The 11,189-nt window shown below is 60.8% G+C and overlaps 1 protein-coding gene across 1 annotated transcript in view; it reads left to right on the top strand.

Moving 5' to 3' along the window:
• Positions 1–303: 303 nt before the first annotated feature.
• LOC134342228 (rootletin-like) overlaps positions 304–11,189 on the top strand; it is a gene marked incomplete at its 5' end in the record, with an annotated part of 160,362 nt that continues 149,476 nt past the window's right edge. Inside the window, 3 exons of the mRNA XM_063040194.1 lie at positions 304–381; positions 1,340–1,434; positions 7,356–7,521. Coding sequence (XP_062896264.1) covers positions 304–381; positions 1,340–1,434; positions 7,356–7,521 — 339 coding nt within the window. The remainder of the gene's footprint in view (positions 382–1,339; positions 1,435–7,355; positions 7,522–11,189) is intronic.

The following is an 11,189-nucleotide window of genomic DNA, read 5'->3' as shown; positions in this document are numbered from 1 at the left end:
TCTCCCCCCTCCCCCCTCTCCCCTCCCCCCTCCCCCCCTCCCCCTTCCCTCTCCCTCCTCCCCCTCCCCCCTCTCCCCCTCTCCCTCTCCCTCTCCCTCCCTCTCCCCCCTGTCCCCCTCTCCCCCCATCCCCCTCTCTCTCTCCCTCTCCCCCCACTCTCCCCCTCCCCTCTCTCCCCCGCACCCTCTCCCCCTCCCCTCTCTCCCCCGCACCCCCTCCCCCCTCCCCCCTCTCCCCTCTCCCCCGCACCCTCTCCCCTCTCCCCCGCACCCTCTCTCTCCTCTCCTCTCCCTCCCCCTCAGGTTCTGCAGTACAAGAACCGATGTGCTGATCTCGAGAAGCAGCTTTTGATGAAGGAAGAAGATTGCCGACATCTTGAGGTGAGAGAGAGGGAAGGTGGGAGAGACAGAGAGACGGAGAGGGGAAATGTGGGAAAGATGGAGAGGGAGAATGTGGGAGAGACGGAGAGGGAGACGGAGAGGGGGAATGTGGGAGAGACGGAGAGGGAGACAGGGAGGGGGGAGAGATGGAGGGGGGAATGTGGGAGAGAGGGAGGGGGGAATGTGCGAGAAACGGAGAGGGAGATGGAGAGGGAATGTGGGGAGAGGGAGAGGGGGAATGTGAGGGAGAGGGAGATAGGGAGAGGGGGAATGTGGGAGAGACGGAGAGGGAGACAGGGAGGGGGGAGAGATGGAGGGGGGAATGTGGGAGAGAGGGAGGGGGGAATGTGGGAGAAACGGAGAGGGAGATGGAGAGGGAATGTGGGGAGAGGGAGAGGGGGAATGTGAGGGAGAGGGAGATAGGGAGAGGGGGAATGTGGGAGAGACGGGGGAATGTGGGAGACATGGAGAGGGAGACGGAGAGGGAATGTGGGAAGCGGGAGAGAGGGAGAGGGGGAATGTGAGGGAGAGGGAATGTGGGAAGAGGAAGAGACGGGAAATGTGGGAGAGACAGAGGGAGAGGAGGAGAGAGAGAATGCAGGAGAGACGGTGAGGGAAAGATGGGAGAGACGGAGAGAAAGTGAGGGGTAGGTGGGAGAGATGGAAGTGGGAAGGGAGGGAGACAGCAAAATGGAGGGGGGAAGGTGGGAGAGAGGGAGAGGATGGTTTGAGAGATGGAGAAAAGGAAGGTGGAAGAGACAGAGAGGGAAAGGAATGGAGAGTGAGAAGATGGGAGAGAGAGAGGGACCCTCAGCGTCCGCGCCCTGCTCCGATTGACGCCCCCCCGCCTTCCCCACTTCGCCCACGACGTGCCGTGGTCCGCGCGCTGCAGAATGACGTTCCAGGTGCACTCGGACTCCGGGGGCCCACCCTCAACCGCTCCCCACCCTCCCTGCAGATCGCGGAGACGGTGAGGGGCCGACGGCACGAGGAGGAAGAGCAAGCGCGGGAGCTAGAGAACGCACTCATCCGGCTCGAAGAGGAACAGCAAAGGTAACTGCAGCCCCCATCTCCCAAACTTGCCATCGACCCACACCCACCCATCTCCGTATCCGCCCCTGGGTCAGACCCACACGCACCGGGAGCACCGTGCACAGTTCCCGTCTCCGTATCTCCCCCCTGGGTCAGACCCACACACACCGGGAGCACCGTGCACAGTTCCCGTCTCCGTATCCCCCCTGGGTCACACCCAAACACACCGGGAGCACCGTGCACAGTTCCGGTCTCCGTATCCCCTTGGGTCAGACCCACACACACCGGGAGCACCGTGCGCAGTTCCCGTCTCCGTATCCCCCCCGGGTCAGACCCACACACACCGGGAGCACCGTGCACAGTTCCCGTCTCCGTATCCCCCCTGGGTCACACCCACACACACCGGGAGCACCGTGCACAGTTCCCGTCTCCGTATCCCCCTGGGTCAGACCCACACACACCAGGAGCACCGTGCACAGTTCCCGTCTCCGTATCCCCCCTGGGTCAGACCCACACACACCGGGAGCACCGTGCACAGTTCCCGTCTCCGTATCCCCCCCGGGTCAGACCCAGACACACCGGGAGCACCGTGGACAGTTCCCGTCTCCGTATCCGCCTGGGTCAGACCCACACACACCGGGAGCACCGTGCGCAGTTCCAGTCTCCGAATTCCCCCGGGTCAGACCCACACACACCGGGAGCACCGTGCACAGTTCCCGTCTCCATATCCCCCCTGGGTCAGACCCACACGCACCGGGACCACTGTGCACAGTTCCCGTCTCCATATCCCCCCTGGGTCAGACCCACACCCACCGGGAGCACCGTGCACAGTTCCCATCTCCGTATCCCCCCCTGGGTCAGACCCACACGCACCGGGACCACTGTGCACAGTTCCCGTCTCCGTATCCCACCCCCAGGTCAGACCCACACACACCGGGAGCACCGTGCACAGTTCCCATCTCCGTATCCCCCCCTGGGTCAGACCCACACACACCGGGAGCACCGTGCACAGTTCCCATCTCCGTATGCCCCCTGGGTCAGACCCACATACACCGGGAGCACCGTACACAGTTCCCGTCTCCGTATCCCCCCTGGCTCAGACCCACACACACCGGGAGCACCGTGCACAGTTCCCATCTCCGTATCCCCCCTGGGTCAGACCCACACGCACCGGGACCACCGTGCACAGTTCCCGTCTCCGTATCCCACTGGGTCAGACCCACACACACCGGGAGCACCGTGCACAGTTCCCGTCTCCGTATCCCCCCTGGGTCAGACCCACACACACCGGGAGCACCGTGCACAGTTCCTGTCTCCGTATCCTCCGTGTCAGACCTGCACACACCGGGAGCACCGTGCACAGTTCCCGTCTCCGTATCCCCCCTGGGTCAGACCCAGACACACCGGGAGCACCGTGCACAGTTCCCATCTCCGTATCCCCCCTGGGTCAGACCCACACACACCGGGAGCACCGAGCACAGTTCCCGTTTCCGTATCCCCCCTGGCTCAGACCCACACACACCGGGAGCACCGTACACAGTTCCCGTCTCCGTTTCCCCCCCGGGTCAGACCCACACGCACCGGGACCACCGTGCACAGTTCCCGTCTCCGTATCCCCCCGGGTCAGACACACACACACAGGGAGCACCACGCACAGTTCCCGTCTCTGTAAACCCCCCTGGGTCAGACCCACATACACCGGGACCACTGTGCACAGTTCCCGTCTCCGTATCCCCCCTGGGTCAGACCCACACACACTGGGAGCACCATGCACAGTTCCCGTCTCCGTATCCCCCCCTGGTCAGACCCACACACACCGGGAGCACCGTGCACTGTTCCCGTCTCCGTATCCCCCATGGGTCAGACCCACACACACCGGGAGCACCGTGCACAGTTCCCGTCTCCGTATTCCCCATGGGTCAGACCCACACACACCGGGAGCACTGTGCGCAGTCCCCGTCTCCGTATCTCCCCCCCCCACCCCCAGGTCAGACCCACACACACCGGGAGCACCGTGCACAGTTCCCGTCTCTGTATCCCTCCCGGGTCAGACCCACACACACCGGGAGCACCGTGCGCAGTTCCCGTCTCCGTATCCCCCACCCCCCACCCCCAGGTCAGACCCAGACACACCGGGAGCACCGTGCACAGTTCCCGTCTCCGTATCCCGCCCGGGTCAGACCCACACACACCGGGAGCACCGTGCACAGTTCCCGTCTCCGTATCCCACTGGGTCAGACCCACACACACCGGGAGCACCGTGCACAGTTCCCATCTCCGTATCCCACTGGGTCAGACCTGCACACACCGGGAGCACCGTGCACAGTTCCCGTCTCTGTATCCCTCTGGGTCAGACCCACACACACCGGGAGCACCGTGCCCAGTTCCCATCTCCATATCCCCCCTGGGTCAGTCCCACACACACCGGGAGCACCGTGCACAGTTCCCGTCTCCGTATCCCCCCTGGGTCAGACCCACACACACCGGGAGCACCGTGCACAGTTCCCGTCTCCATATCCCCCTGGGTCAGACCCACACACACCGGGAGCACCGTGCACAGTTCCCATCTCCATATCCCCCCTGGGTCAGACCCACACACACCGGGAGCACCGTGCACAGTTCCCGTCTCCATATCCCCCCGGGTCAGAGCCACACACACCGGGAGCACCGTGCACAGTTCCCGTCTCCATATCCCCCCTGGGTCAGACCCACACACACCGGGATCACCGTGCACAGTTCCCGTCTCCATATCCCCCCCTGGGTCAGACCCAGACACACCGGGAGCACCATGCACAGTTCCCGTCTCCATATCCCCCCTGGGTTATACCCACACGCATCGGGAGCACCGTGCACAGCTCCCGTCTCCGTATCCCCCCCGGGTCAGACCCACACACACCGGGAGCACCGTGCACAGTTCCCGTCTCCGTATCCCCCCGGGTCAGACCCACACACCCCGGGAGCACCGTGCACAGTTCCCGTCTCCGTATCCCCCCCCCCCCCCCCGGGTCAGACCCACACAAACTGGGAGCGCTGTGCACAGTTCCCGTCTCCGTATCCTCCCTGGGTCAGACCCAGACACACCGGGAGCACCGTGCACAGTTCCCGTCTCCGTATCCCACTGGGTCAGACTCACACACACCAGGAGCACCGTGCACAGTTCCCGTGTCCGTATCCCACTGGGTCAGACCTGCACACACCGGGAGCACCGTGCACAGTTCCCGTCTCCGTATCCCCCCCCCCCCACCCCCAGGTCAGACCCACACACACCGGGAGCACCGTGCACAGTTCCCGTCTCCGTATCCCCCCCCCCCCACCCCCAGGTCAGACCCACACACACCGGGAGCACCGTGCACAGTTGCCGTCTCCATATCCCCCCTGGGTCAGACCCAGACACACTGGGAGCACCGTGCACAGTTCCCGTCTCCGTATCCCGCACCCCCCACCCCCAGGTCAGACCCACACACACCGGGAGCACCGTGCACAGTTGCCGTCTCCGTATCCTCCCTGGGTCAGACCCAGACACACCGGGAGCACCGTGCACAGTTCCCGTCTCCGTATCCCCCCTGGGTCAGACCTGCACACACCGGGAGCATCGTGCACCGTTCCCGTGTTCCCATCTCCGTATCCCCCCCGGGTCAGACCCACACACACCGGGAGCACCGTGCACAGTTCCCGTCTCCGTATCCCTCCTGGGTCAGACTCACACACACCGGGAGCACCGTGTACAGTTGGTTAAACCCACACACACCGGGAGCACCGTGCACAGTTCCCGTCTCCGTATCCCCCCCGGGTCAGACCCACACACACCGGGAGCACCGTGCACAGTTCCCGTCTCCGTATCCCCCCTGGGTCAGACCCACACACACCGGGAGCACCGTGCACAGTTCCCGTCTCCGTATCCCCCTGGGTCAGACCCACACACACCGGGAGCACCGTGCACAGTTCCTGTCTCCGTATCCCCCCTGGGTCAGACCCACACACACCGGGAGCACCGTGCACAGTTCCCGTCTCCGTATCCCCCCCGGGTCAGACCCACACACACCGGGAGCACCATGCACAGTTCCCGTCTCCGTATCCCCTCGGGTCAGACCCACACACACCGGGAGCACCGTGCACAGTTCCCGTCTCCGTATCCCCCTGGGTCAGACCCACACACACCGGGAGCGCTGTGCACAGTTCCCGTCTCCGTATCCTCCCTGGGTCAGACCCAGACACACCGGGAGCACCGTGCACAGTTCCCGTCTCCGTATCCCACTGGGTCAGACCCACACACACCGGGAGCACCGTGCACAGTTCCCGTCTCTGTATCCCCCCTGGGTCAGACCCACACACACCGCGAGCACCGTGCACAGTTCCCATCTCCGTATCCCCCCTGGGTCAGACCTGCACACACCGGGAGCATCGTGCACCGTTCCCGTCTCCGTATCCCACTGGGTCAGACCTGCACACACCGGGAGCACCGTGCACAGTTCCCATCTCCGTATCCCCCCCGGGTCAGACCCACACACACCGGGAGCACCGTGCACAGTTCCCGTCTCCGTATCCCTCCTGGGTCAGACTCACACACACCGGGAGCACCGTGTACAGTTCCCGTCTCCGTATCCCCTGGGTCAGACCCACACACACCGGGAGCACCGTGCACAGTTCCCGTCTCCGTATCCCCCCTGGGTCAGACCCACACACACCGGGAGCACCGTGCACAGTTCCCGTCTCCGTATCCCCTGGGTTAAACCCACACACACCGGGAGCACCGTGCACAGTTCCCGTCTCCGTATCCCCCCCGGGTCAGACCCACACACACCGGGAGCACCGTGCACAGTTCCCGTCTCCGTATCCCCCCTGGGTCAGACCCACACACACCGGGAGCACCGTGCACAGTTCCCGTCTCCGTATCCCCCTGGGTCAGACCCACACACACCGGGAGCACCGTGCACAGTTCCTGTCTCCGTATCCCCCCTGGGTCAGACCCACACACACCGGGAGCACCGTGCACAGTTCCCGTCTCCGTATCCCCCCCGGGTCAGACCCACACACACCGGGAGCACCATGCACAGTTCCTGTCTCCGTATCCCCTCGGGTCAGACCCACACACACCGGGAGCACCGTGCACAGTTCCCGTCTCCGTATCCCCTCGGGTCAGACCCACACACACCGGGAGCACCGTGCACAGTTCCCGTCTCCGTATCCCCCCTGGATCAGACCCACACACACCGGGAGCACCGTGCACAGTTCCCGTCTCCGTATCCCCCCCGGGTCAGACCCACACACACCGGGAGCACCGTGCACAGTTCCCGTCTCCGTATCCCCCCCGGGTCAGACCCACACACACCGGGAGCACCGTGCACAGTTCCCGTCTCCGGATGCAGACCGGGTCAGACCTGCACACACCGGGAGCACCGTGCACAGTTCCCGTCTCCGTATCCCCCCTGGATCAGACCCACACACACCGGGAGCACCGTGCACAGTTCCCGTCTCCATATCCCCCCTGGATCAGACCCACACACACCGGGAGCACCGTGCACAGTTCCCGTCTCCGTATCCCCCCCGGGTCAGACCCACACACACCGGGAGCACCGTGCACAGTTCCCGTCTCCGTATCCCCCCCGGGTCAGACCCACACACACCGGGAGCACCGTGCACAGTTCCCGTCTCCGGATGCAGACCGGGTCAGACCTGCACACACCGGGAGCACCGTGCACAGTTCCCGTCTCCGTATCCCCCCTGGATCAGACCCACACACACCGGGAGCACCGTGCACAGTTCCCATCTCCGTATCCCCCTGGGTCAGACCCACACACACCGGGAGCACCGTGCACAGTTCCCGTCTCCGGATGCAGACCGGGGAAGAAGGTCTGATTTGGGTAATCCGGGGGAGTTGAGGCATTTTCCCAGAGCTGTGAATTCGACACCGTGCCCCAAATTCCCTCCCACCCCGTTGGCAGGTGCTGTAGCCTGGCCGAGGTGAACGCCCTCTTGCGCGAGCAGTTGGGACAGGCTAATGCCGCCAACCAGGCCCTGAGCCTGGACCTGCGGAAACTGACCGAAGATTGGACGCTGGCCCGCGAGGAGCTGGAGGTGAAAGAGTCCGACTGGAGGAGGGAGGAGGAGGTGAGATACTGCGGCGGGTGGGGCAGAAGGGTCGGGCAGAGGGGAGGAGGTGAGAGAGGGGCAGGTGGGGAAGGGAGATAGCAGGAGGGTGAGTGAGGGGTGGAGGGAGACTGAGGGGGGAGTGGGTGGAGTGAGGGAGGGAGAGAGATGGAGATTGCAGTGATGAGGGGGACGAGGTGGTTTGAGAGAGGGTTCAGAAAGAGAGGGGAGAGATGGGGATTTGAGTTATGAGGGAGAGGGGAGAGATGGGGATTTGAGTTATCGGGGAGAGGGGAGAGATGGGGATTTGAGTTATGAGGGGGGAGAGGGAGAGATGGGGATTTGAGTTATGAGGGGGAGAGGGAGAGATGGGGATTTGAGTTATGAGGGAGAGAGGGAGAGATGGGGATTTGAGTTATGAGGGGGAGAGGGGAGAGAGATGGGGATTTGAGTTATGAGGGGGAGAGGGAGAGAGATGGGGATTTGAGTTATGAGGGAGAGAGGGAGAGAGATGGGGATTTGAGTTATGAGGGGGAGAGGGGAGAGAGATGGGGATTTGAGTTATGAGGGGGAGAGGGAGAGAGATGGGGATTTGAGTTATGAGGAGAGAAGGAGAGATGGGGATTTGAGTTATGAGGGAGAGAGGGGAGAGATGGGGATTTGAGTTATGAGGGGGAGAGGGGAGAGATGGGGATTTGAGTTATGAGGGAGAGAGGGAGAGATGGGGATTTGAGTTATGAGGGAGAGAGGGAGAGATGGGGATTTGAGTTATGAGGGAGAGGGGGAGAGAGATGGGGATTTGAGTTATGAGGAGAGAGGGAGAGATGGGGATTTGAGTTATGAGGGAGAGAGGGAGATGGGGGTTTGAGTTATGGGGGGAGAGAGGGAGAGATGGGTTTTGAGTTATGAGGGGGAGAGGGGAGAGAGATGGGGATTTGAGTTATGAGGGAGAGAGGGAGAGAGATGGGGATTTGAGTTATGAGGGAGAGAGGGAGAGATGGGGATGTGAGTTATGAGGGAGAGGGGGAGAGAGATGGGGATTTGAGTTATGAGGAGAGAAGGAGAGATGTGGATTTGAGTTATGAGGGAGAGGGGGAGAGAGATGGGGATTTGAGTTATGAGGAGAGAGGGAGAGATGGGGATTTGAGTTATGAGGGAGAGAGGGAGATGGGGGTTTGAGTTATGGGGGGAGAGAGGGAGAGATGGGTTTTGAGTTATGAGGGGGAGAGGGGAGAGAGATGGGGATTTGAGTTATGAGGGGGAGAGGGGAGAGATGGGGATTTGAGTTATGAGGGGAGAGAGAGGGAGAGATGGGGATTTGAGTTATGAGGAGAGAGGGAGAGATGGGGATTTGGGTTATGAGGGGGAGAGGGAGAGATGGGGGTTTGAGTTATGAGGGAGAGAGAGGGAGAGATGGGGATTTGAGTTATGAGGGGGAGAGGGAGAGATGGGGATTTGAGTTATGAGGGGGAGGAGAGGGAGAGATGGGGATTTGAGTTATGAGGGGGAGAGAGGGAGAGAGATGGGGATTTGAGTTATGAGGGGGAGAGGGGAGAGAGACGGGGATTTGAGTTATGAGGGAGAGAGGGAGAGATGTGGATTTGAGTTATGAGGGAGAGAGGGAGAGATGGGGATTTGAGTTATGAGGGGGAGAGAGGGAGAGATGGGGATTTGAGTTATGAGGGGGAGAGGGGAGAGATGGGGATTTGAGTTATGAGGGAGAGAGGGAGAGATGGGGATTTGAGTTATGAGGGAGAGAGGGAGAGAGATGGGGATTTGAGTTATGAGGGGGAGAGGGGAGAGAGACGGGGATTTGAGTTATGAGGGAGAGAGGGAGAGATGTGGATTTGAGTTATGAGGGGGAGAGAGGGAGAGATGTGGATTTGAGTTATGAGGGGGAGAGGGAGAGATGTGGATTTGAGTTATGAGGGGGAGAGAGGGAGAGATGGGGATTTGAGTTATGAGGGAGAGAGGGAGAGAGATGGGGATTTGAGTTATGAGGGGGAGAGGGAGAGATGGGGATTTGAGTTATGAGGGGGAGAGGGGAGAGAGATGGGGGTTTGAGTTATGAGGGAGAGAGGGAGAGATGAGGATTTGAGTTATGAGGGGGAGAGAGGGAGAGATGGGGATTTGAGTTATGAGGGGGAGAGGGAGAGATGGGGATTTGAGTTATGAGGGAGAGAGGGAGAGATGTGGATTTGAGTTATGAGGGGGAGAGGGGAGAGATGGGGATTTGAGTTATGAGGGAGAGAGGGAGAGATGGGGATTTGAGTTATGAGGGGGAGAGGGGAGAGATGGGGATTTGAGTTATGAGGGGGAGAGGGAGAGATGGGGATTTGAGTTATGGGGGGAGAGAGGGAGAGAGATGGGGATTTGAGTTATGAGGGTGTGATGTGAGGAGAGATGGGGATTTGAGTTATGAGGGGGAGAGAGGGAGAGAGATGGTGATTTGAATTATGAGGGGAGAGAGAGGGAGAGATGGGGATTTGAATTATGAGGGGGAGAGGGAGAGATGGGGATTTGAGTTATGAGGGGGAGAGGGGAGAGATGGGTATTTGAGTTATGAGGGAGAGAGGGAGAGATGGGGATTTGAGTTATGAGGGGGAGAGGGAGAGATGGGGATTTGAGTTATGAGGGGGAGAGGGAGAGATGGGGATTTTAGTTATGAGGGGGAGAGGGAGAGATGGGGATTTGAGTTATGAGGGGGAGAGGGAGAGATGGGGATTTGAGTTATGAGGGGGAGAGGGGGGTGAGATAGGGATTTGAGTTATGAGGGGGAGAGGGGAGAGAGATGGGGGTTTGAGTTAGGGGGAGAGATGGGGATTTTAATTATGAGGGCGAGAGAGGGAGAGATGGGGATTGGAGTTATGAGGGGGAGAGGGAGAGATGGGGATTTGAGTTATGAGGGGGAGAGGGAGAGATGGGGATTTGAGTTATGAGGGGGAGAGGGAGAGATGGGGATTTGAGTTAGGAGGAGAGGGAGAGATGGGGATTTGAGTTATGAGGGAGAGGGAGAGATGGGGATTTGAGTTATGAGGGGGAGAGGGGAGAGATGGGGATTTGAGTTATGAGGGGAGAGAGAGGGAGAGATGGGGATTTGAGTTATGAGGGAGAGATGGGGATTTGAGTTATGACGGGGGAGAGGGAGAGATGGGGATTTGAGTTAGGAGGGGGTGATGGGGATTTGAGTTATGAGGGGGAGAGGGAGAGATGGGGATTTGAGTTATGAGGGTAGAGAGGGAGAGATGGGGATTTGAGTTATGAGGGTGTGATGTGAGGAGGGAGATGGGGATTTGAGTTATGAGGGGGAGAGGGGAGAGAGATGGGGATTTGAGTTACGAGGGGGAGATGTGAGGAGGGAGATGGGGATTTGAGTTATGAGGGGGAGAGGGGAGAGAGATGGGGATTTGAGTTATGAGGGGGAGAGGGGAGAGAGATGGGGATTTGAGTTACGAGGGGGAGATGTGAGGAGGGAGATGGGGATTTGAGTTACGAGGGGGAGATGTGAGGAGGGAGATGGGGATTTGAGTTACGAGGGGGAGATGTGAGGAGGGAGATGGGGATTTGAGTTACGAGGGGGAGAGGTGAGGAGAGAGAATGTGCGGGAGATGGGGATTCGGGTGAGGAGAGGGATGGGCGTAGGAACAGGAGGGGGAGAGATGGGGTGAGGACTGAGGAGAGTGTGTGGA

The sequence above is a fragment of the Mobula hypostoma genome, unplaced genomic scaffold (genome assembly GCF_963921235.1).
Source record: "Mobula hypostoma unplaced genomic scaffold, sMobHyp1.1 scaffold_142, whole genome shotgun sequence".
Taxonomy (NCBI): domain Eukaryota; kingdom Metazoa; phylum Chordata; class Chondrichthyes; order Myliobatiformes; family Myliobatidae; genus Mobula; species Mobula hypostoma.
The sequence above is the reverse complement of the archived record's forward strand: the minus strand, read 5'-3'. Positions and strand labels throughout refer to the sequence as shown.